Source organism: Ambystoma mexicanum, chromosome 2p, assembly GCF_040938575.1.
Source record: "Ambystoma mexicanum isolate Mex_15411 chromosome 2p, UKY_AmexF1_1, whole genome shotgun sequence".
Classification (NCBI taxonomy): Eukaryota; Metazoa; Chordata; class Amphibia; order Caudata; family Ambystomatidae; genus Ambystoma; species Ambystoma mexicanum.
The window spans coordinates 1,155,215,716-1,155,241,763 of record NC_090923.1 but is presented as its reverse complement, the minus strand read 5'-3'; the positions used below and the strand labels follow the sequence as shown (position 1 = coordinate 1,155,241,763).

General features: G+C 46.5%; 1 protein-coding gene across 4 annotated transcripts in view; it reads right to left on the bottom strand.

Moving 5' to 3' along the window:
• Positions 1 to 26,048, bottom strand: part of CACNA1F (calcium voltage-gated channel subunit alpha1 F) — a 1,137,291-nt gene that overhangs the window by 287,995 nt on the left and 823,248 nt on the right. For all 4 annotated transcript variants that reach the window (XM_069645269.1, XM_069645268.1, XM_069645267.1 and 1 more), the window contains 2 exons: positions 11,226 to 11,336; positions 9,202 to 9,285 (listed from right to left, as the gene is read on the bottom strand). In XM_069645269.1, coding sequence (XP_069501370.1) covers positions 9,202 to 9,285; positions 11,226 to 11,336 — 195 coding nt within the window. The remainder of the gene's footprint in view (positions 1 to 9,201; positions 9,286 to 11,225; positions 11,337 to 26,048) is intronic.

Below are 26,048 nucleotides of genomic sequence, written 5' to 3'. Positions count from 1 at the left end.
TCTACCGTTGGCTGAATGAGTCTCACATATATTTGCGTGTCATCCGCATACAAATGATAACAGAAATTAAACTGTGCAAAAATATTCAATAATGGACGTATATATAAATTAAACAATATCAGAGACAGAGACAAGCCCTGTGGAACTCCCCAACTAATAGGCAGGGATTCAGACAAATATGAGTCTGCCTTAACTTGTTGCACATGATCAGACAAGAAGGATCCAAACCATTTGCTAACTAAATCCGACGTCTGTGCCATAGAAGAAAGTCTGGTTAAGAGTATGTCAAAATCTACTGTATCAAAGGCAGCCGACAAATCAAGCATGACTAGCATGCTGATGTCACCTTTGTCGGCCGTGCCTAAAATGTCGTCCCAGACAGTAAATAAGGCAGTCTCGGTCCCATGGCCTGCCCTAAATCCGGATTGATAACAGTCTAAAATATCATTTTCCTCCAAAAAAGTCTGTAGCTGGGACGTAACCACCTTTTCCAAATGTTTTGCGGGCCGCAAGAGGCCCACAATAGGCCAGTAGTTTGCTGAAACATTGTGGTCAAGAGAAGGCTTTTTTAACGTTGGGGTTAGAAATTAATTTTTTTATTCAACTGGGACATAGCCCCGAGCTAAGGAGGTGTTTACAAAATGCTGGATGGGCATGCCAAATAAGCCGGAATTGGGTCATAGTTGTGCAAAGTGGGTTTCAACTGATCAATCAGTGCTCCAATACTCTCAGAGGTCACTGGAGAAAAGACACATGTATGTGTTAGGTCTTGGAACCCATGCTCCGAGACCCTTGTCACAGCCTCTGTAGACAGTGTAATGGTCAGAACGTCAAGCATTTTCCGAATTGAGTTGATCTTTTCAGTATAAAAACATTAAATTAATTCAGCATGTTTTGGTATGGAGCAAGACTGGCTTGTGGGCAGGTAGGAGATGAAAAATGTCTGATAGCTGAAAAAAGAGTTCTAGGATGATTGTTAGCAGCATCAATCTCCTTTTGAAGGTTTGATGCCTTAACTAACAATATCTCCTTGTTGAATTGTTTTAAAGCGGCCTTAGCCGTAAATGATTAACTTCCTTTCTAGTCCTGAGGCATTTCTTTTCAGCCTTCCTATATTGTGATATGAATGCTTTCAGCTTTTCATTGAACCAACAATATACCTTTTTAGATGTTGGAGTGAATTTGGATTCACACACAATTTGATGCAAATATTGCAGGCAAATTGTGACCGCATTGTCACAATTTGCCTGCAATATTTGCATTCAATTGGTGTGTAAGTCTGCACAAAGGTCACCAGACTGTATTGCAATGTTACTCAGAAGTTTGCCATCGAAATGAGATCCAAATCCTTCATACGGCGACGTAACTCTGAGTTTCTGTGCTTAGTTTGTTTGCCTGATTTAGAATCCAACTTCACAGTAAAAAAAAACAGCGAATGGTCACATGATGTAGCCTAAATCACCTTGACATAATTGGGTCCAGGCAGTGCCCCTTCCTGTGTACAGGTAAAGTGGATAGTATGGTAATGTCATAGGAATCAAGAATGTCATTTAAATGTTTACAGTCCATATCATTTGGTTCATCAGACCAAATATTTAAATCCCCAAGGATAACCATCTTGGCGTGGCCAATTGCATCCATCCCCAGATAAGTATCCAATGCATCCAGAAAAAGACTAGCTGAACAAGGAGGCCTATAGCACAAAATAAGATTAAAAGCATCCTGAGAGGAGAGTAGACATGTGCAAGAGAAAACTTGCGAGACATTATCCAAAGTCAGGCTATGAATATTATCTAATACTAAAGTGTTTTTATACACGATAGCAACTCCACCCGCTATACCTTATTCTCTGTTTAACAATTTAATCAGGTAGTTGACAGGTACCAACAAATGAAAAGAGGCAGTGCTACTAGCCAAAAACCAAGATTCGGTTATATACAATATGTCCAGATCGAAAGCTAATACTGGATTAACAAAAAACTTTATAGGCAAAACAAATCTTGAAGGACAACTAAAGTGGCCATTGTGAAAATAAACTACGGAAAAGGGTATAAGTGTGAAAGAGTGCCACAGAGGATGGGATATGAATAAAACTCCACAAAGCTGACCCTTTATGAGTGAATGCAATTTGACAAGGCCACAGGCTGGCAAGAGGTGTGTGACATATGGTGGCAGAGTGAAGAGGCTGACAAGGAGAAGCCAAAGAGTGTACACTTGCACATACAGCCAAAAGGCCAACAAAGTGGAATTAAGTGAAGGTGATTTGGTGGACAGCGGCTGAAGAACCTGTGTGGACCGAAAACTAGGAATCCTGGTTGTGTGACCTGTGATGGGTGGACCGTGTCTGACAACTGCGCCTAGACCAGTGAGACCTGAACGAGTTGTAAAATAAACCAAGAGGAAGTACTGTGAATGAACTGGTGAAGCAAACCAGAAGGAGGATCAAGGTGACCTCAAGTTATGTTACACTTTTGAAAGGACTGAAATAAACTTGTCAGAGTTAAAATCTTGGGCAAGGGAACCCAGAGACTTGAGGAACTGCACGTGTTGTCTTGAGGGCGAATGCCTCAAGAACCCTTTGCTTTTTTAACTGCATTGCTTGGAGCTTGGGAAAGGGAACCCCAAGGATTATTTGGAACTATGTTGTCTTGAACATGAGAAAGGTGATCTTGAGACTTTTCAGGGAACTTTCTTGCACTTGGGGAAGGAGAGCTGAAAAATGCTGAGAGCTGGAAGAAGGTCAGACTATGAGTTACGCATGTATATTGTGTTAATAATATCCTTACATATGGGTTAGCTTTAGTTGTGAGGTCAAAAATAGGTTTTGTACACAGACAGACTTTTGAGTTGAACTCTCTAATTCAGACCTTCCTTAGTTTTGTCCAGATAGGGAAATCATACCTTAGCATTGAGCCAGTTAGGCCTTCTACCATCCTGACATTTAAGTTAACAAATATCTTTTTTTTTAAACTTTAAGTCTGTTGCCTGTGTCTTACTTCATGATGCCTTCGCAGTACCTACCTTGGGGTACTAGGAAGGGAGATTATTCACGATATTCTCCCTTGGTGTCCCCTCGTTTTATGGTAGTAATTCCTTGGTGGAAAGTCCTAACCGCGATACCATGTAGGCTTCCATTGGGGGTTCCTCCTGTTCTGAAACTTCTTCTTCTGGGGTCCACCTTCAGATCTCTGGAACTCTTCTTTGGGGTCTCTTGTGGCCTTTGCTGTGCTTGATTGTCGCAGAATCGGCACCTGTGGGACGGCGGGTACGCGGGTGCTCCGGGGCCCGGGCGCCCGCCGGCAGAATGAAGTCCGCGCTGAGCCCCCACCCGGGCCTGAGAGAAGAGACGCAGTACGGATGGCCCTTTGTTCCATCCATACTGTGTCTATCTCTGGCGGCCCGGGTAAAAGCCAGGTAAAAAACGATGTTTAAAAATTGAGGGACGGATACAACGCAAGAGGGTCTTGTTTTGCATCCGTCCCTCAATTTCTAAAAATCGTTTTGATTTGGGTATACTTCTACATCCGTGCACACGGGTGCACGGATGTAGAGGTTCACCCAACCCAAAACGATTTTTAGAAATGGAGGCACAGATGCTAAGAAAGTCTGTCCCTCAATTTCTTTTTGGGTTGGGTGTACCTCTACATCTCTGCACCCCTCTTGTATTGCATCCATTGCATCTGCGGAGGGAGGGGTCAGGGACAGGGCAAATGAGACTGTTTGCATGTCTCTGAGTGTGCACATGGTGAGGGTGAATGCTATGGACGGGGAACAGAGGCGTTGAGGAAGGTAACTCCCCTGAATTCTAATGAAGGTCACAGCGTGGAAGAGGGTGGGAGTGTGGGGTGAGGTGGGATCACCTTCTTGGGGGGCTTAGCGGGGTTGAGGGGCAGTAGAATGTGATAATTCGGCCTTTTGAAGACCACACAAATCGGCCGAAATAAATCAGTCTTTTTTGTATTTGTTCTTCAAAATGCAGAATTATCACATAGAACCCAGTATGGACCTTGCCATACTGTTGACCTTGTTCAGTGTAATAGCATTCAATGGGACAGTACTTGCAAGGCCTAATGGTGCAGAGCTAATGGGCTTCTATATTTTTCAAGAGACAGCAATAGCACTTCTCAGCAGGTCTGTTTAATCTATTTTCTACTAGAGCGGCCATATTTGAAATATGGCAATGCTGGTACTCCTCAGTTAGTTCGCTAAACAGGGCTCTATAATTGTAATACTTTGCTTTTGTTTAGGCAATGCTAGTTCATCTTAGTAGGGCTGCTATACTTTTGTTGGGACAACATCAGCACTTCTCAGTTGAGCTGCTACACTCTTAGTGACAAGGCCCCAGCACTTCTCAGCAGATTTATTTATTTTTATTTTTATTGCTTATTTATAATGCCCATAATACCCAGTGGTAGAAGTGTATGAAAAGAAGTAGTGGAACTATGTTCCCTGCTGGCCTGCACCGCTCCCCACAAACCCCATCGCCACGCCCCGCCCATGCACAATACAAACTAGAAAACAGATGTGCCTGCTGTTTAAGGGAATGTTCAGCAAGTTTCAACTACTTCCCACACTTTTATTTTAAAAAGAAACCATTCCGGAATGGTTTCTTTTTAAAATAAAGGTATAGGAACAGTAAAACTTAATTAAAAGAAGTAGAGGAGCACCGCTCCCGACCGCTACCGCCCACTTCGACCACTGGTAAAACCCAGAGGTTTCTAAGCGCGGACCGAGTGTGTTGCGCCATGTCGTCTTGCTTCCAAGGCGAGCACATTGCCCCTGAGCTATCCTCCCGAGACTCTGAAGATCTGAAGTACATTAAATGATACAGAACCAGAACTATTGAGCAAGTCTAACATCATCTTCATCATCATCAGAATAACTCAACACTGTTGTGATTATACAAGAGCTAATATATTTAATGGGATGCAATTACTCAGAATGTAGCAGCACTATTCAATAACCCAAAGTGCTTAAGCATAGTTAATGTGAAAATACTACACTTCTCACCGTTGAGACAGTACTGCCACTTCTCACAGAGGCTTCTACACCTGTTATGGGGTAGCAATGATCCAGCCTACTAGACAGCTTCACTTTTAATGGCACTTCTCAATAGGGCTGCTATACTTCAATAGGAAATGACCAACACTACCCCGCAGGGAATTGCATACTCTTGATGCCACCGAAGCAGCACTTCCACCCACCACAGCTGCTTTATTTTTAACGGCACAGTGCGTGTACTTCTCAGCCACTCTGCTTTACATTTAAACAGACCGAATTGTCATTTCTCAGCAGGACTGCAACACTATACCATTGTGTTCCGTATGTTGAGTGCTTCTTCAATGAGACCCATCCTGAATGCTTGCCCAAAGAGCCTTGGCCAGAGTTTCACACTGAAGAAGTGAGCATGTGATCCGGGGTCTGCAGCCCACACACACGCATGGGATTCCCATGCACCCACTTGCGATATTTGCACCAAATTAGTGAGATTGTGCTCTAAGGTAGGAGGACACACACAGTCTTTGCTCTGAGGTTTGACACACTCACAGGATGGGATGGCATTTTGTTCTCCCATCCTAGTTGTGTTGCTCTGCCTTTTGAGAGCTACTACAACCTGGATGATTATAGAGGGGTGGAATAGGGGCAGTGGTGGCCTACTGGAATGCAGCTGGAAGGCTTACACCTCCTTCTTACTTGACTTTAGTATATGCAGTACATTTTAGCCAATGTTTCCACCATTCTGCGCCCCCCCCCCAACTCCCTTGCACTAAGTTGGCGACTACGTGCAAATGCAGTCATATAACTGCTGGTCATGTCACTTCCTATATTTGGACACCCCCCCCCCCAGGAAATTCATAAGTCGGCTCCCCTGCTGTGGGGTACATAGACAACTCTATAGTTATGGCGGTGGCAGTGGAAGTGGTCTACCAAATATTGTGCTATTTTTTACAGCAGACTGTATTCACAGTCTCGGTTGTGCACAATAAGGTCAATTATGTTCTAACATGGTGTCTCCTTTCTTTTTTCCCCATTTCTATCATGGCTGTTCTTTGTTAGCCCTTCTTCTACCATTCTGGGAGGGGGAGGTCGTTTTGCCTTTGGCAGGAACCCTTGAGTGTCCCCGCCTATGCTCCAGTGTGTCTGGGCAGGCAGGAAGTGGGGGAGGATTTTTTCACTCCCTTGTCCTTTGTCTGCCTGAGTGTCTGAATGGAACCAATTCCCACTGTGAGGGTTTGCTGAAGACCCTTCTCATCACCACAAAGTGACGACTGCTGTCCTGACCCTGTGTTCTACTCAACAGAGGAGCTCCGAAGAGGACGACTCCTTCCCTTTTGCTGGTGGAACCAACCAGAACTGAGACGAACTACAAACTGAGCTATCCCCCGAAGTGCTGTGCCTCTCCAGAGCTGCCGAACGTGAATGCCCAGGGACCTCAGACCCAATAGAAGTGCATCATCTTTGCAAGGATGAATCCATCCAAGTCTTTGCTGAGCTGCAAGTGAACCTCCAGAGGTACGATCCGATTCATCTAAAGTCCCCTTACCAGAGTAGATCAACCGTGTGAATCCTGTCCTTTGTTGGGGCTGTGAAAAAGGCACCAAAACTGCAGACTGATCAATAGAAACTGAAGAAATCAATGCCAACGGCCCCCTCTCGAGACTGCTGCTGAGACATCCCATTAAGAGTCCTTCCTTTCGTCACCAGACCTAGGAATCCGGAGACCGGGCAGTCGCTGCTGCACAGAGGAGAATCCAGCTATGGACATTTCCTCTAACCTAAGGTATTTTTGGGTGAAAGATATAATTTACCTTGAACACAGAAGTCGCTCCAGAGTGACTGGAGTGCGTGAAGAGGTGTCCAGAGTGTCCACTCTATCTCTGACCCAAGCTGCCATTTTGTGTCCCTTTAGTGAGTCCTTTTGCAGGGTCTCCATCGTTGTGTTAAATCTTCTTCTAACTTACCCTAGAGACTGAAAGTATCCTGAGGAACTTTTGCTGTTCAGCTTCTTCTTAAGAGTTTGAATCGACTCCGAACTGACTTTGTCACATATTTAGGAATTGGACTTTTAAAGCGTTTGTTTGTCTGAAAAATGTCCCTACGACATTAAGCTCTGCTACTGTGTGATTAACCAACCTTTTTCCTTCCTAAAAGACTTTGGGCCTCATTACATTATCAGTGCCGTTTTTTTCCGAACCAGCACACTACAACTCTGCGGGCGGGTGCCGTCCCGCCCGCCAGGGTCAGACCTGCCGAGCGGGATGGCACCCGCTCGCAGAGTTCTCACGGAAGCACCCACACCGTTGTTAACAGTGTCAGTGCTCCCGTTTCCCCATTCCCATGGAGTCATATGGGACTCCATGGAAATGGGGACTGACAAAATTACTGGTGCCTGACTTTCCGGCCACCGGACTTGGAACAGCCTCGTGGCACCAGGAAGTCAGGCACCAGTAATTCTTTTCAGGTCTGGCGGCAACCCGCCAGTATCACCGGCAGGGTTACCGTCAGACCTGTAATGAGGCCCTTCATCTTATGTGGTTTTGCTAACTTTCTTTGTCAGTACGCGAGTGTGCAGTATTACCAATAATACGGTAGAACTGTCATTAGTGTCAAACTCTTTAACAATTGTAACCGTAAGCAACTACAATTGAAGCAACAGCCTTTGTAAAGTATCATCAAGAATTCCTATGTGTGTTGGTTAGTGAATTAAGTATTTATCTACCTTTACTTCTGCAAATATAATAAAGTATATATTTTAATACAACATTTCATGTGTAAGTGTTTCTTTGGACTATTGTATTTACTGGGTTCAGTGTACTTACCTCCAGCTCACATCTTCCTCTTATGATAAGCCTGACTGCCCTGCCACTCTCCCAAGGTTCTTTGAGTAGTATAGACTGATACTAGGAGTTGCGGACCTGTATGCCAAAGTGATCATTTTTTAAGGTCTTACCTCAAGTAGACTTTAGGAAAACTCCCCTAACAGCAATGAATAGTGATTTACCAATGTAAGCCACTCTTTTATTGCAGCCAGGCAGGGGCGTTGCTAGGTTTGTAAAAGATCCAGGGCTACGCTAATGTCGGGACTCAGGACTAGCTAGCCTTTTGGAGTTGTAGCCCTGTGCTTCTATCCAGCGCTACAAACAAAAGACCCTGGGCTATAATCCCCCTGAGCCCCCTAGCAACGCCTCTGGAACCAGGGACTGTTTTTGTCTCAGTTGACCCTATCGGCAGCAAACAAACCTGCTATCATGTTGCAATTGCATGTCTTATGCGCTAATAGATGAATTTAATTGGTTTTCAATTATCCTCCATGTCATCCGCAATGACACTCTTCAATTTCTGAAACAAGAGCATAGAGGCTTTCCTGAACTTGAGAAAATCCAGTAGCTCCAGTCAGTGAATTTCTGTAGAGGAGATTATACCTTTCCTTGAACTGGTCTTCCATGAAAATACCAAGTGGCTGGCGAATTATGCTTGAAACAACAATGATCACAGTATCCATGAGAGTATCCAAGGACCAGGTAGAGCTCTGCACCTTAAAACCACCACACTTATGGAGAAGCGCATACGCTTTGTTGCAGTGTCAACTGTTTGTGTTGATTTCTGAATCCACGCTTGTTGAATCCTCAGAGGAACCAGGGTGCAGAGCATGAACAGACAATCTGGAGTGAGCTGTTGGTTTTCAGTGATGTGGGACCCCTAAAAGTACCAATTATACTGCAGCCAGAAAACCACCATTGTTTTTCATTGAATGTTATGCTTTATTGTGAGACTTCCAAACTGTGGTCCCAGTGCTCACTGAAGAAGAGGGGCAGAGCCACCCAGAAATGTAAAACTCTAGCACGCAAACATTCTCCTGGTTTCCCAACATAATAGTCCTTTGGCTCCTTGCAATACCTGATCACTATATTTGATGTCTTTGATGCCAATGGGTATGATGACCTCAATACTCATGTCCTGTTTTTTGTCCTCCAATAGATCACAAACCAATAATACATGAGAAAACAAAACAGAAACAGACTCATGAATGAGGCAGGCACACAAGAGATAATGACAAAAGAGATTTACTGATAAATGAAAGAGACAGTGACATGAGAGTTACAGGCACACAGTGGGACAAGTAATGCCAGGGACGACCTGCAAAATGTATGCTTCACATTGAAATAATGAGGATTGAGGAAACCAAGAAGCTTCACTTACGTTCACCTCTGTCACCGCAATATCCACGAGGCTGCCCACCACAATCAAGGCATCAAAGGTGTTCCAGGCATCGCAAAAGTAATGCTAGAGGGAGGAAAGCACACAACAAACGATACTATCACCAGAGAGAAACCACGGGCTGAAGAACTAGATCTTCAGAAAGTACCCCCATCAACTAGGAGAGCTCTCTGCAGAGAGAGCACATACAGCGACAATTATCAAAAAGCAACAACACATTGGGCCTCATTATTAAGGGCATGGCTACCTCCAAACTCGGGTCCGGGTCCGTGGTCCCTGAATGGGGAAATACCTGGCCATTCTGACTTTGGAGGGCCCGGTATTTCTCTATTCAGGGAACCGGGACCCGGACCATCCCCATTCCCATCTGAGCCCCCACAGGGCTCAGTGGGAATGGGCAGCATGCTAACAACTGGCCCGTTAATGACGGGGCCGTTGTTAGCATGCTGGTCCCCTCGTGGGACCCGCAAAGGACGTCTGGTCTGACTAGACATCCAGAGCGGGTGCCGCGAGGGGCCCTCGTAATGAGGCAGTACGGGGTTAACAGCACCGGCATCTTTACCAGCGCCGTTAACCCCTTACCGCCTCACTTGTAATGAGGCCCAATGAGTAAAGATATTATTGGGCCTCATTCCAAGTTTGGAGCCTCATTACAAGTTTGGCGGTAACCCGCAGGTGTTACCGGCGAGTTGCCGCCAAACTCGTAACAACATTTCCGCCCTCTGATATCCCAGTGCCACCGGGACAAGTCCCGGTGGCCCGGGATATCAGGCGGCAGAAAGTGTAAGTCCCCATTCCCATGGAGTCCTAGAGGACACCATGGGAATGGGGATACGGAAACGCCTGCACCGTTGCTAACCGTGCCGATGCTTTCCTGCCAACTCTGCCTACTGCAGCCAATGCACCAGGCAGGTCAGACCTGCCAGGGCAACGGCCCAGGAAGGCAGAGTTGGAGTACAGTGCGACCGGCCCCCTTATTTCTGGACCGTCACACTCAGAATGAGGCTCATTGTTCAGAGCAACCTTGCAGCAAGGAGATTCATCAGAGAACCAACACACAATGAGTTTTCAAAGAAACACCACTCAAGCCGAACATGAATACTACAGCAGCCAGGAAATCAGAATTATCATTTGAATAACCACATATGGGAGGGTATTAGAGAGGAATGTGAAGTTATCAGAGAGGAAACACACAATAAGTTCAGGCATCTTCAGAGTGAAAGCGTAGATTGATGAGAGTGATAACAGACACATGATTATGAGAATTTGTAGTCAGAAGCCACTGAAAGCTGTAATTTACTCAGGAGAAAATTAACAATAAACAGTGTTATCTTAAGCAGGCAATCACATATGTGACATGTTGTCAAACAGCAACTATACAACAAAAATATTTGTCAGATAGAACCACACAACAAGAGACATGGAGTGCCTCACACAATGAGGGCAGTTATCTTCAGCCACACAAAGAGGAAGGCTGTCAGAAGAGAGTGTCACACACGTATTACACACAGGTATCAGAGAGAAGACATTAAAGGGTTGAATTCACAGAGCAAAACCACTTATCTTAAGAGGGCAACCACAAAACAAGGAGAGTTCTCAGAGAGCAATCATGTAGTGCAGACAGATTAGTTCAGAGCAAACACATAAGTACATGTCTCATCAGAGATCATCCGTTCAATACAAACATCTATTGTCAGAGAGACACCATACAATAGGGACTGTTATCAGCAACAACACAAGGACATTTCTCAGAAAGTACCCATACAATGAGAAATGTTATCACAGACCAAAAACTACTGAGAGTTGCCATCAAAGTGGATGATCTGTTCCCCCAAGTCAATAACATTCCTGGCTTCTCCTTCTACAAGAGCCTTTCAAATGAGGAAGACACCTCAGTGTGAGTGAAATGCATAACTACACCTGTTCCCTCCATTTGGGCATGCCCTACCCCACGCCTATCACGTGACTGGGACACCTAGATCACTCTACATGGTGTGTGAGCTTACCTTCGGTTTGAAGGCTATGATTTTCAGGACCATCTCCACAGTGAACAGGCCGGTGAACACCATGTTGAGGATATCCATGGCGTAGTTAAAGGGCTTTGACTGTTCATAGTGCTGAAAAACAAGCATGCAGAAATATTAAACACCACCCCTGCGGTTTCCCTCATAATGTTGTGTGGGACATCATACCAGGGGTTACTTAAGACAGTGTTCGATGACACACCTAGGGTTGCATCCCTGGTATAATGTAAAACCCCACATATGTGGTTACCTTCACAGCGCATTGCCATGTGCCATCCCATGGGTTACCTGTATAGAGCTGAGCGAGACACTGCACATTGGATTACCTTCATATTGTCACCTCAGACACCTGTGATTACCTCCACAGTGTATGTGTGAGACACGACGCATTAGTTTACTTTCATAGTTATCACCATAGTGGCATGTGAGGTAGTACACTTATGTTTACATTCATAATGCTGGTATTCTGCTGTTACATCAACCTCATTTTAAAAGTTTACATTTTGCTCAAAACATTTCCAAAATTGCTAATGGTAAAAACATTTGACACACCAGACGGATTTCTCCACAACAAAATCGTATCCTCGCCCCCTACTAACTGGAAATTTTGGGGAAAATGTGTGGATTTTTAAAAATAAAAATAAATAAAACACTTTTTTTTGGCCTAGTCCCGTTCATTTTCCTATAGAGAAAAAGTGCTTCTATTGAGTACATGTAGCGTGAAAACAGCTGAATGGATTTGCACCAAATAAAACCAATTTGGGCACAAAATGTCACAGATATGCCTTTTGCTGGTTTGAGTTAAATCTATCCTGTAGTTTTTAAAATTACACGATCCCAAATGATTCACGTGGTAATAGCAAGGGAAGCCGAAAATGAAAAGTGTTCAAACGGATAGCTGGAGGAGCAAAAGGGGTGCATTCATATCAGGTTAATGGTGGGGAGGAGGAAAGAGGTCCACATCGCAAGTGGGGGAGTTTGGGGAGAACATTTCTGGCTCATCAGGGAATCCTGCAGGAATCTCACAAGATCACTGGGGTAATGTCGTAGAACGAGGTTGGAAAAGAAAATGCGTCACATGAACCAGAGAGTGAAGGGGGGTATTGGGAGAGGGCCAAAGAGGGAAAACACAAGAGAGGAGAGAGGTATACCAAGGAAGGTGCAGAGGGGCACATGGTGAGTACCAGTGAGGATAGGGAAGACTTTGAGCATTTTACATTTACCACTGGATTTGGCAAAAAATATGTTACAGCAGAAAGTACAGCAGGAATTATGACCAGGAATGACGTTCGCAGGAATAGAGGACAGTAGTAAAGTTAGCACAAGAAATGATTGCGGAAATAGAAAGATGTGGAAAAAGGGGTAGAATCAATAGCCTATGAGCCAATGGTACTTGGCAATAGTCTTTTAAACCTACACAGAGATGGGTTCACATCTACTAGGCAAGGGGATATGGGAGTTTTGGAATAATTAGTGCAAAATTTGCCATAGTCGAAGGGTATGGCCAGTGGACTATGAGGCTGCAAACTAAGTTTTTAATATTTTTAAAAATGTGATACAAAATGACATCATGTGGGACAACAACAAAGGGGACACTGAGTTAAGATGCTCATCACTTTCCACACCGCTGAATTTTGAGGGTTTTCATGGGATAAATCAGATCACCTTCCTTAACTTTCTCTTAACTGTAGTCTTTTTCACTACGTGTGTGTTTATGTATATATATATATATATATATATATATATATCAATATTACCTACCAGTAGTCGTCTTTCTGTTGCATGTATCTGCTTAGATTCACATGCTTTGCATAGGCTGACATCTAGCGTTTGGTGCAGAGTATTACATTATTTGTTTTCTAAGTCAAAAAAAGGCTATCAACAGGGCACTCCTGTAATACTATCGCTACTGTTGCCTGTAAAGAACCCATGATCCTTAACGTGTTGATGTCCTAAGATTATTTTTCATCCGTGAGTTTGCATGAAGATGTTTGTAGTAGACTGTGTGTGCAGTAATGTTTGTCTTATGAGGTATGTATATCTGCTTAGAATCACATGCTGTACATGCTTAGAATTACAAGCAGTACCTGAAGAAGGTGGCGGGTGAGCTGAAGGCACAGCAACAAGAAAATGTTAACAAACAAATGTTTTAACACTGTTTCACCCCGTTGGGAATCATTTCTTGCCTGAGTGTCAACACAATTGTGCTGTGTAAAAGTATGCACAGAACTCCATGCTGCTGCCTAACAAATATATTCAAGTGGCACATTAGCAATAAAGGCAAGCGTAGTTCCTGTACTACGTGTGGAATGTGCTCTGCAGTGAAAGGAATACTATGCTTGAGAGTCTGTAACACTGTTGAATGCATTTTACAATCCAACTGGCTATAGTCACCTTAGAGACAGGGTCACCTTCTCTTCTGTCTGCCAAAGACACAAAGAACTGGTCAGTTTTCCTCAATAGTTTTGTCTTGTTAAGGTAGTACATGACTGCTCTAGCATACATCAAATGTATTCAGTGCTCGTTCTCCCATATTCTGTGAATTTGTGAAGAAAGCAGCCAATTCAATTGAAAGACTAACATGAGATTTTAATATGTGTTTTAGAGAGAAACGTGGGTGAATTCTTAAGACAACCTTGCTCTTATGAATTTTGACAAATGGCTCAAACACGGATGAATCTTGAAGCTAACTAATTCTGCAAATTGATGTAATGACTACAAGGAAAGCCAATTTGTAAGTGAGGTCTTTTAAGGAAGCTTCATGCATTAGTGCAAATGGTGGACCCATGAGTTTGCTTAGCACAACGTTAAGATCCCAACGCAGTGGCGAGTAGCTACAGGTGGATGTAAACATTTAACTCCTTCCATGAAGGTTTTAATGACTGGAATTCTCCACCAGGAGACTTTACTCTGAATCAACTACTAGACCTGAGTACAGTAAATGTAGGAGGTACTATGTGTGATGGTGAGCAATTAATATGGTTAAAGTTTGATTTTTTTTACACCATATGACACACCTTTTCCACTTATTAAAGTAGCAGCGTCTAGTGTTGGGTTTGTGTGCCTCCTTTCTGATTTCCATGCACCTTTCAGTTAAATTGAGGTGACCAAAATCCATGACCTCAGGAGCCAAGCTGTTAAGTTGGATGTATGAGGATGAGGGTGCAAGACCTGCCCCTGTCACTGTGTGAATAGGGTGTCATTTCTATCAGCAAACACACAGACATTTGCAGAAGATGGGAGTACCATGTCTGCCATTCCCACATTTCTGCCATGAGAATCAATGTCATGTGTTCCTGGAGCATTTTGTGGGCCACCCTCCGTAAAATGGGTGTTGGGGCGGGGGAGGGGGGGAGTATGAGCAAATATCCCTGACTAATTGATCTATGCTGCATTCCTCAGGGGTTCCCTTGGGAATTGTGGGCTTTCTGCTGTTTCGAAAAGGTCTATCATTGGTTGACTGCATTGTGCATACAGATGTTTGAGTATGCTTGTGTCCACTCCCACACATGCTCTTGTGCTTGTGTTCTGCTCAAACTGTCTGCTAGACAGTTGTGTTCCCCTCAATCGAAATTGAGCTTGAAGGTTTATTGCCCTTTGAAAATACCATCTCCAAATGCCTTAAGCAAGTGTGGACAACTTTGGGGAGTGTGTTCCACCTTGTTTGTTGATGTAAAACATTGCTGTAGTACTGTCAGTTACAATGAGAACGTTTGTCCCCTTTAGCTGACCCTAGAAAGCGTGCAGTGTAATTTTGATCGCTAGATGTTCCAGTGTGTTTATGTGCTTTTGTTTAGCAGAAATGAACAGGTTCGCTGAGCTGTGAGGTATAGGCAAAGAGCACACCCAGCCTGTTAATTATGTGTCAGTTGTAATAAGCGGCACAATAACATATCAAAAGGTTTTTTTTCCAACATGTTTTCTTTTGTCCACCGTCTTAGTGCCAAGACCAGTGTGTGCGAAACGCATGTTTAGTCTGGCATGTGGCACAATGAAGATGCAAGATGCTATTATGCCGAGCAGGCACATGAGCCTTTTGAATATTATCTGTAGGCTGGCTATGTAACAGGGGATTTGGCTTAGTAGATTTTGTAACCTCTTGCTCTAGGGGTTACACTAGTGCTACCTGTGTATCGATAATGGCCTCTAGAAATGGCCTTTTCAGTCTTGGGATTAGACTGGAATGTTTATAGTTGATAGAAAACCCTAGTCTGTTCAATAGATCAACTATGGCCTGTGTATGCATGCGAGATAATTGTGGACTTTCACCTGCTATTAACCAGTTGTACAGATAGGGGCGCACTGGAATGACTTCCCTGTGAATGTTTGCTACAATCACCGCTAGCACTTTTGGGAATACATCAGGTGGTGAGGCAAATCCAATAGGGAGTACCTTGAATTGGTAATGAACCTGATTTCATTTGAATTGCAGATACTTTCGATGTCCTGGAAACATTGAAATATGAAAGTATGCAACTTTCATATCCAGAGTTGCCAGATAATTGCCATTTAGAAGCAGCGGAATGGCTTCTTGTAATATTGTCATTCTGAACATTTGTAGCTTTACATATTTCTTTGCTGGTCTTAACTCTAGCACTGGTCCTTTTGTTTCGTCTTTCTTTGGAACAAGGAAGGACAGTGAATACATGCCCTTGTTTACATGTAATTGAGAGACTTGTTCTATTGCTCCCTTGTCAAGAAGTGCCTGAATTTCCGCCTGTAGAAACAGATGATGGTAGATTGCATGATTTGGATATTAACTCAATGCAATACCCCTATGTTACGGTGTAGAGAATCCACTTGTCTGCTGATATATCCTCCCATGTGTGGATGTATGTTGTTATTCGGCCCCCTACCCGGGTACATGGGAGGGAACGTGTATAAGGGCATCATTGCTTTGTAGCAGAAGCTGCCCCCCTTGGGATTTGCCCTCTACCAAGGCTTATACCTATATTGTCTTTGGAACCCTGATGGATTTAGATTCTGTGACCACTGGTTGGTAAACAAATTGCCTGGAGCAACTGTATATGTGGATTGCGATGTTGCCCTGGGATACCTTTAAGAATTAAAAGTGCGTCTATTTGCGGCAAATCCTCTCTGATCATAAGGTTTACCTGAAATGTGCCATAAAGACTTGATTTTCCCATGTTCTTTTTTCACTTTCTCTAAAGCTTCATTCACTGCTTTCCCAAACAGTAGATTCTACTCCACTGACATGCCAGGAAGTGTGGCTTTTGTCTCATGTCTGAACCCCGATCCTCGCAGCCAGGAGTGTTTTTTAATAACGGATCCCTCTGCAATAAGACTGCTTGCAGTCTTTGCGGAATGCAGGGAATATTAATAATCGCATTTGAAAAAATGTTAACATTTGGAATATAAGTGGCTCTTGGACTTCTTTGACGGGGTCGTCCATCTGGTCCCATTGGGCTCTATTATACCAGGCCATGAGCACTCCTGAATTAGTGCTGCACGCTTCATGGCCAGTGGATATAGCCACCTTTTTCCCTAGAGCATACATCTTTTTGCTCTCCTTTTCAGGTGCCAACTCAGTAGATGCTAATGGTGTCCCAGCACCTTTGCACATTGGAGTTACCACCAGTGAGTCTGTCATTAGATGACCCTTTATAAACAACAGGTCTCCCTCTGTGCAGGCTTCAACCTTTTCGCAATGCATTGATTGAGTGATTTTGTGAAAGCTGGGCTTTTAACTGACAGTAATAGGGAAATGTACTGACCCATTTGTTTTTTTTTTCAAGATGTCCTCTATGAAATCTGCATCCTCCTCAGATTAAATAAAATGTGGCCCTATTTTTAAATAAGTCTTCAGCCTTTTTCAAAGGTCAAAGCCCCTGATGGTCTAATGGGGATGAAGAAATCAGGGAATCAATAATATCAGAATAAGGCATAAAATGGTACTCAGGTTCAATATCCTGATCACCTTTTGAGGTGCATTCTTCCTCATCTGTGTAGTCTTCTAAATCACTGAGTTCCTACGCTACAGGTATGCTGTGTGTCTTAGTTTTTCTTAAGTGGGACACTATCCTCACGAAGAATGTTTTATCTTTTGACAGGATGTGTTTCCAGAAGGAACAAGTTACTTACCTGTAACTGTTGTTCTCCAGCATGGGTCTGGCATGGATTCACATGCTCATGAATATTCCCCGTCGTCAGGCCGGGAATCCTCGATATAGAAAGAAAATCAGTGTCAGTTTCGTTTCTGATCTGTCTTTCTTAGTAGTAACCAATCACTGGTCTCTGGGTCATACTGCCCCCAGCCAATGACTGCCCTCTCCCTAAGCCCCGCCTCCGGCAGCCATCCTCAGATTTGGTAGCACGTAAAGTGGCAGTATGACCAAGTGAAGAGCCACAGAGGGGTAGGCGGGAGGGTTCGCATGTGAATCCATGCCAGACCCATGCTGAAGAACAACAGTTACAGGTAAGTAACTTGTTCCTTCTCCAGCATGGGGTCTGGCATGGATTCACATGCTCATGAATAAGAGAATACATAGCAGTACACACATGCACAACCACGGGAGGTGGCAACAGGCTCAACATTAAGCAATACAACAACTCAACATTAAGCAACTCTTACCTCCTCACCAGGCTCACCTTAGGCGAACAGGTTGCGCAGCACTGCTTGGCCGACCCTGGACTCCTCCCTGGAGTCCCAATCGACGCAGTAGAATCTTATGAAGGTGTGCGTCGACCTCCACGTCGCAGCCCTACAGATGTCCAGCAGGGGCACACCAGACAGGAACGCCGTGGTAGCAGCGATCGCTGTGGTCGAATGGGCTCTCGGACGGCCGGGCAGCTGTCGGTTTGCCAACCGGTGACAGTGCATGATGCAGCCGGAGAGCCATCTGGAAATGTGAGTCTTCGAGAGACCCTTCCCTTGATTCACAGTCCCAAAGTTCACAAACAGTTGTGACGTCTTGTGAAAATTCTTTGTGCGGTCCACGTAGAACTTCAGCGCTCTAGCTACATCCAGCGAGTGCAAAGTCCTCTCAGCCGGCGACGAAGGCGACGGGAAGAAAACTGGCAACACCAAGGGCTCGTTGAGGTGGAAGTCCGACGGCACCTTGGGTATAAAGGATGGGTGTGTCCTCAGCACCACCCTCGTGTCATGAAAAGTCAAGTATGGAGGCTTGCAAGATAGGGCCTGGATCTCTCCCACTCGTCGTGCGGAGGTGATGGCCACGAGGAAAGCTGTCTTCCACGACAGGAACTTCAAAGGCGCCAAATGCATAGGCTCGAATGGGGCCCCCATGAGCTTGGTCAGCACCACATTAAGCTCCCACGCCGGGGCAGGAGCCTTCACCGGCGGGAATGATTGGAATAGTCGCTTCATGAATTCTTTCACCAGGCAATGAGACCACAAGGACGCCCGTCCCGTCGTCCTGGTATATCGGGAGATTGCAGCCAGATGTATTTTGATGGAGGCGTGAGCCAGTCCAGCTTTGGCCAGTGACAGTAGGTACGGCAGTACTTGAGGGGCCGTAATCCGCAAAGGGTTAATCTTCTGTGCACGGCACCAGACAGAGAACCTCTTCCATTTATGTCCGTAGCACTTGAGAGTTGAGGACGCCCTGGCCTTTGCAAGAACCACTCTGCAGTCGGCCGGGATGTCGTACCCTCCAAACTCTAGTGCTGCAGGAGCCAGGCCTGCAAGTTCAGCGACTACGGGTTGTGGTCAAGAATTGCACCTCCTTCTCTGGAGAGAAGGTCTGCGTCCGTCGGCAGCTTGACTGGTGGGGACGTTGACAAGTCCAGAAGGTCCGGGAACCAGATCTGCCTCGGCCATGCCGGTGCGACGAGGATCATCCTGCACCGGGACCTCTTGAGCTGGTTGATGAGCCGGAGCAGCAACGGCAGCAGAGGGAACGCATAAAGAAATAGGCTGTCCCAGGGGAACGAGAAAGCATCGCCCATGCTCCCCGGCTGGGGGAACCTGCTGGTGAATCTCCGGCACTTGGAATTCGTTGCCGTCGCGAAGAGATCGATTTGGGGTTCGCCCCTTCGCCAGAAGAGTCGATCCACTTGATCCTGGCATAGTTCCCACTCGTGGCACGAGCGCAGCTCCCTGCTGAGTGAGTCGGCAATCGTGTTTTTTATTCCTGCCAGATCAAGAGGCACCAGAAACATCCCTTGGGCGACGGCCCTATGCCACAGATCCTGGCTTCCTTGGATAGGGCCGGGGACCTGGTTCCACCCTGCTTCCGGATGTAGAACATCGTGGTGCTGTTGTCGGTGAAGATCCTCACCACCTTGCCCTTGAGGGACGGAAGAAAGGACCTGAGGGCCCAGAACACTGCACGGAGCTCCAAGATGTTGATGTGGAGAGACTTCTCCTCCGGGAGCCAAAGGCTCTCCGGAGTGTGGTCCCCAACCTTCCAGGGAGGCGTCCGTCGTCACCGTCACCTGGTGAGCTGGGGTCTGAAAGTCCGTGCCCGCCGACAGATGGGCGCGGGTACTCCACCACCGGATCGCCTGACGGAACGTCTCGTTGAGAGGGATCCTGTCCTCGAAGCTGCCCGTCGACTGGATCCAGCGGGCGTCGAGGAACTCCTGTAAGGGTCTCATCCCAAGCCTGCAAAGGAGCACCAGATAAATGCAGGAGGACATCATCCCGAAGAGGGACTTGATAGATCTTACCCTGGCCATGTCCGTGGCCAGCAGACGCTGCACCTTGCCCAGAATGGTCCTGGTCCTTTCCTCCGACGGCGAGGCCAGACGCGCCACTGTGTCGAGCTTGGCTCCCAGAAACAGGGCGACTTGCGACGGAACCAGGTGGGATTTTGGAAAGTTGATGGAGAATCCCAGGTCTGTGAGCAGCTGGACGGTCTTCGCAGTGTGCTCCACGGCGAGCACCCTTGTCCTTGCCCGGATGAGCCAGTCGTCCATGTAGGGGTAGACATGGATCCCCTGTAGGCGCAGCCGCGCCGCCACCGGTGCGAGGCACTTGGTGAACACCCTGGGTGCCGACTTCAATCCGAACGGGAGGGCCTTGAACTGGTAGTGCTGCCCTTGGGCCACGAACCTGAGGAACTTTCGGTGTCTTTTTAGAATGGGGATGTGGAAGTACGCATCCTCCAAGTACAACGACAACAGGAAATCGCCCTCCTCCAGCTGTCCCAGCACATGCTGGAGGGTGACCATACGGAACTTCTGTGCCTTGATGTACTTGTTCAGTCGTCGTAGGTCCAGGATGGGGCGCCATCCTCCTGTCTTCTTTTTTACGAGGAAGTACCTTGAGTAAACTCCGGAGCCCCAAAGCCTCTTTGGGACGAGCTCGATGGCACCCTTCTTGAGCATCGCCCTTACTTCCAACAGTAGTTGAGGGATGTGATTTTCCTTCCTGGCCACGGGTGGAACGCGAGGGCACTTCTTCTGAAACTCGAGGGCGTGCCCTTGGGCCAGGGCGTCCAGCACCCAACGGTCGGTGGAGATGGACTCCCACACGCTGACGAACCTCGCCAGCCGGCCTCCCACCGGGGTGCTTCGGCAGGGGCCCGACCCCACGGTCGGTTCAATCTTGTTTGGAGGCCGCCTTGCCTCCTTGACCTCCTTGTCGACGATGACGGGCACCACCTGACTTGCCGCGTCCCCTGTAGGCTTCCTGGGACGAAGATCTTGCCGCTTGGCGGTAAGTGGAGGAACCACTGCCGGATCCCTTGGAGGCACCTTGTCTGCCTCCGGAGCTCCGAAAGGACGGCCGTCGTTGTTGGAGCACTCCCAGTGCCCAGGCAGTCTCTGTGTCTGTCTTGATGGCCTGAAGGGACTCATCAACCGCCTTCCCAAACAGGTCGTTCCCGTCGAAGGGCATGTCCAAAACCTTGGTTTGTACGTCCTGGCGGAAATCCGTGGCCTTGAGCCATCCTCGTCGTCTCAAGCAAACGCTGTTGCCCAACTGACGGAAACCGGTGTCGGCGATGTCCGTTGCCACAGTGATGGCGTGGTCCGAAGCAATCTCCCCCTCCTGTAGGATTTCAAGGGCCTCAGCCCTCTTGGCGTCCGGGAGGAAGTCTAAAAGAGGGGCGATTTTGAACCACAACTCCCTGTCGTAGCGGGCTACGATAGCCAGGGCGTTGGCCGCCTTGATAGTCGTCGCTGCGGATGAGATGATCCGTCGTCCCATTGTGTCCAACTTCCTGCCCTCGCCGTCCGGCGGGGAAGTTGATGTCGAGGCCGATGACCCCCCAGCTTTCTTCTTTGCTGCTGCCGAGACGACCGAATCTGGGGTAGGTTGTGCCCGAAGGCACAAGGGGGCAGCGTCGGGGACCCGGTACTTCTTCTCGTACCGGTCCCTCTTTGCTGGCGCCATGGCAGGGTTCTTGAGGAGGGCGAGCCCCTCATCCCAGATGTCATCAAGAAGCGGTACGGCGAGGACCGTCTTCCTTTTAGTCTCGCGCCGTTGGTATAGGAACCCTTCTTTCTTCTTTTCTTCCGGGCAGAGCTGGAAAAGCTCGGATGCCCTGGAAATCATGGCATGAAAGGATCCAATCGCGTCGGGCGGGGAAGCCCGAGCAGGGGGCGACGGGGGACACGTCCCGTCGTCACCTCCGTCGTCATCTGTACCTGTCATAGCCGTGTCCGTGCCTGTATCATCCCCGTGGGTAGTAGACCGGGGGGAAGGCAGAGCAGGCCGCAGAGGTGGGAGAGGTGGCGTAGGATGCGTCCTCCTTCTCTTATGCAGTGGACACTTCCACGACTTCGATGAGCTCTTCTTCAGAGGTCGTGTCCGTATCCACGATGGCCACCAGCCCCTCCCCCACCTTTTCCAACGAGGACTTCGTGGGGGTCTTCTCAATGGGCCTGAAATACGACTCCCTCCGCGGTGGCAGGGAGTCTCTGGGTCCTGAGGGCGCCTCCACTGGTGTAGCCTCCACAGGCTGAGCCAGGGCCGCTGCGACATCCTCAATCGAGGTCCTAGCAGGGTAAATTAAGGCCATCGTCACCCTCTGGACGCCTGGGGCCTTCACCTTGGAGGGAGGGTCCGAGCCTCGCTCCCCCTCTGCCGGAATCTTCGAGATCGATCGGGGCCTCTCCAGAAGCTTTGCCGCGTTCTCGGACTTCCTCTTACCCGAACCAGAGCGTTGGCTCGTGGTTGATGGCGCCGGGGAGGATGCGCCCTGCCTGGCAGCCAAGGAGCCCGACCGTTCGGCGCTCCCGGTGCCCGCGGACTTGCGGTGCTTAGCCTTTTGTTGGGCCCCCGTCGTCGGGGCACCCTCACAGGACTTAGAAGACCGCTCAGACTTCTTTTTCTTCTTCTCGCCTGACGGGCTCTTCCCTTCCAGCCAGTTGGCGAGACGGAGGTGGCGATCCTTCATGGTCCGCTCCGACCTTGTTCCCGCAAAATGCACAGTCCTTCTCCTTGTGCGTCTTGTCCTCATGGAGACAGTAGAGGCATAATGAATGCTCGTCCTCATTGAAAACATTCTGAAGCTGGCATCCAGGGCAGGTCCTGAACAGCTTCCCGGGCGTCGAGCTCCCTTTCTCCTGGGCCATATCCGGGGTAGGCCTTGGAACTTCTGGAATCCTCCAAAAGCGTAACTCGATGAAATCTTCACCCTTGAGGGGCGTAGAAAACTCTGAAACGGATCCCCGTTGATCGGATGTAGAAACGGTGGAGCTTGAGGCTCTATTTAACCGAAAAATGAAAAAAATCTCCTGAAAAAGCGCGAAAACGCAGCAAAAGCTCAAGAGCTACAGCACGAGGACTCCCAACACTTGAACGTGCGGTAAAAATCTGAGGATGGCTGCCAGAGGCGGGGCTTAGGGAGAGGGCAGTCATTGGCTGGGGGCAGTATGACCCAGAGACCAGTGATTGGTTACTGCTAAGAAAGACAGATCAGAAACGAAACTGATACTGATTTTTTTTCTATACCGAGGATTCCCAGCCTGACGACAGGGAATATTCATGAGCATGTGAATCCATGCCAGACCCCATGCTGGAGAAACTCCATGAATGTGGACATTTTAAACATAGTTTCCTTGGCCCATACACATGAGGAGGATTCAGTTGGAAAAATGATTTCCTCCTCTTCTGATTCAGAATGTTGAGGCAAACTCTTTTTCTTAAGAGCATCTGATAAGGATCCTCTCACTCTGAGTAAGCCCTGACTCCTTATGTTGCATGTTTTTTCTGATCTATCCTTAATCAGCGTTGAAGAGGTATGTTTCGAGGCCTCTGAACGGTTTTGAACCTGGGAACCACTCGGGGCTGAGAGTTTTTGTTCCGTTTTGCGTTTCGGCATCGCTGCCAAAATGGACAGTGTTGTTTTGTGTGCTTCGTCGTGTTTTGATTTACTCTGCGTCAAAGCCTCAACTGCTGATTTTGTATGCCCATCATGTGAACCATGTTTCTGCTTTATGTGGGCAGCCTTTTTGGTGCCAGGAGTAGTCTCCACAGCTAGGCCTGATAACTGCCCTTCAGAGCTGGTGGCAGGCTGATGGGAAGTCGAAGCTTCCCTATTGGTAGGCTCCTCAGTTTCACTTTCGAAACCGATGCTGTCCTTGTCAGGCTCAAGATTTTCGGCTGCGGCGGAAGACTCTACAGATGCCTCAACCTACATTGCATAGGTAGCCGTTGTTTTGTACAGCTATCTTTAAGTGTTTTCACCTTAAAGAGTAATTGCACACTATGTGAGTGTCCTTGCAGGGAAATTTGAAGATACAAAATTGAAAAGGAGTATTCTCCAGTGCTGACATTGGAGGACAGGGAGCTCAAATTAAGTCAGAGCCAGAGGAATGTATAATTTTGTATTTAGGTATTGTGTCATAGTTTATAATAAACCTTTCACAGTTGGATATGCATTAGATATACATTTCTTTTTGTCTTTTAGCTGGTCAGATAGCACAGCGAGTAGAGCGCTTGCTTTGACATCTATGCAGAGCTTGCCGACGCAGGAATGAATCCCGGCAGGGCCAAACTCAGTCTTTCACCCTTCCGAGGTCGATTAATGAACACAACACAGCAGGGGTAATAATAAGCAGCGCTCAGATGCCTTAGGGTTCGTAGCGCTATATTAATGCCAAATTATTATTAGCAGGTTTCATTGACAAAAACCTTATGCAAACATTAAAAAAACATTTCCATATTTATCCGTACAAATATAAAAAGTAAGTCCAATTTCATTCCAAGATACATGCTAAAAACATAATAAAAACAAACCAGTGAATACCAAATTCTAAAACGTCCTTATACAAATATCCTTACACATCACAGATACAGCAGCATTTAGCATAAAATGTGCAATACATGATAGTAACAATCGTCATGAATAGTGCAATCTTGAACCCCTTCATAAAGTGAAAAAAAGTGCTAGGTACTTATTCATTACATTTTCTTTTCATCTGTCAAGTTTAAATAATAAGAAAACAGAGCAGCAAGTTTTTTAAAAAGTGCAAGTGACAAGTGCAGAGGGTCATGACCTATTTGAAACCAGAACGAATCGTATAATACATCCTAAATGCACTGGGTGCTAAGCTGAGGAAAGCAGGGTTATTAATACATAGCATCTTAACATATCTCATTAAAGCTACAGACAGCATATCCCCTGGATTTATTAGCAAACAGTGCCACATATACTCCCAAGACCAGATTCTGAATTTTGCCATATAGCTACTGAATACTTCAGCACGGGTTACCATCAGTGCATTACATGAGATCATTAGATGTTTTACTATCTCTATATCCGAATGACAAAATCAACATACTCGCTCCTTTCTAGCAAGTCTGGCTCTTGCCCCCATAACATCATTAGTCGGATAAAAATTCAGTGTAACTCTCAACAGCACAGTCCTGCAGGTTTTTTAAATGTTTTTTTGCAGATACAGTTGTAGAGTCTTGAAGGATTTTGCAGCTCTATAAAAATGATCATACCCTTTGTCAGCAGACTTCTGTTTTCTATCCAATCATTTTGTAGGAGTTGTTTTTAACCCTCTATGGATTGCATAGTAACTCTGCCTCGATGAACCCAATTTTGGTCAGTATGTTAAGGCACGGTTTCACCCAATAAATTAACTCTTTACAGGTGTCATTACCCCAAAGGTCATTAAGGATAACAAAAAGAGTGATATTTGGAGGCTGCAAAATCGCTTTTAATAGCTGAAGGTGTCGCCAATCAATTTGAGCCTCTATAGAAATTAGACCCAGTTCATGGCGAATCACCGCTAGTGGTGTACTCAAATGGAGACCCAGAACTCTCTTCTGCATCCTTGATTCAGATGTTGCCCAGTCCCAGCCTTCCTCCATTGTCTCTGCGCCATGTACTAACCTAGGTATTATCCTCTGGTTATACATGGTCATCACAGGAGACAATGAGAAACTACCATAGAGTTTGTCAAGTAATCGCAGTTGGGCTGCAGCACTTAGGGAAATAGCTTTGTTATGGGCTAAAACGATCTTGTTGAGATTCCCCATTACCAAATCTAACACCGAGATAGTTAAAATGCTGCACAACGTCCAATTTCTGCTTAGACAGTAACCAATTGAAAGATTCCCTCCTCAAGTTGTTTTTCAAGGGATTCGTCACCAGGATTTTAGACTTAGGGATGTTAACTTCAAGATCTAAGCCTCCAAAAGAGAGGTTAAGAGCCTCCAAAGAGCATTGAAATACAATGTGGGTGTAATCCATTAACAACAAATCACCTGCGTAGAGGAGATAATCGCACTTGTGTTTTCCCAATTTGGGAAGGTTCACTCCCATATTCTTTAAGCTATCCCCCATTTTAGAAATATAGGCATTAAAAAGAGAAGGGGCCAGCACGCAGCCTTGGCGCAAACCTCGCTTGCTAAGGACCCTG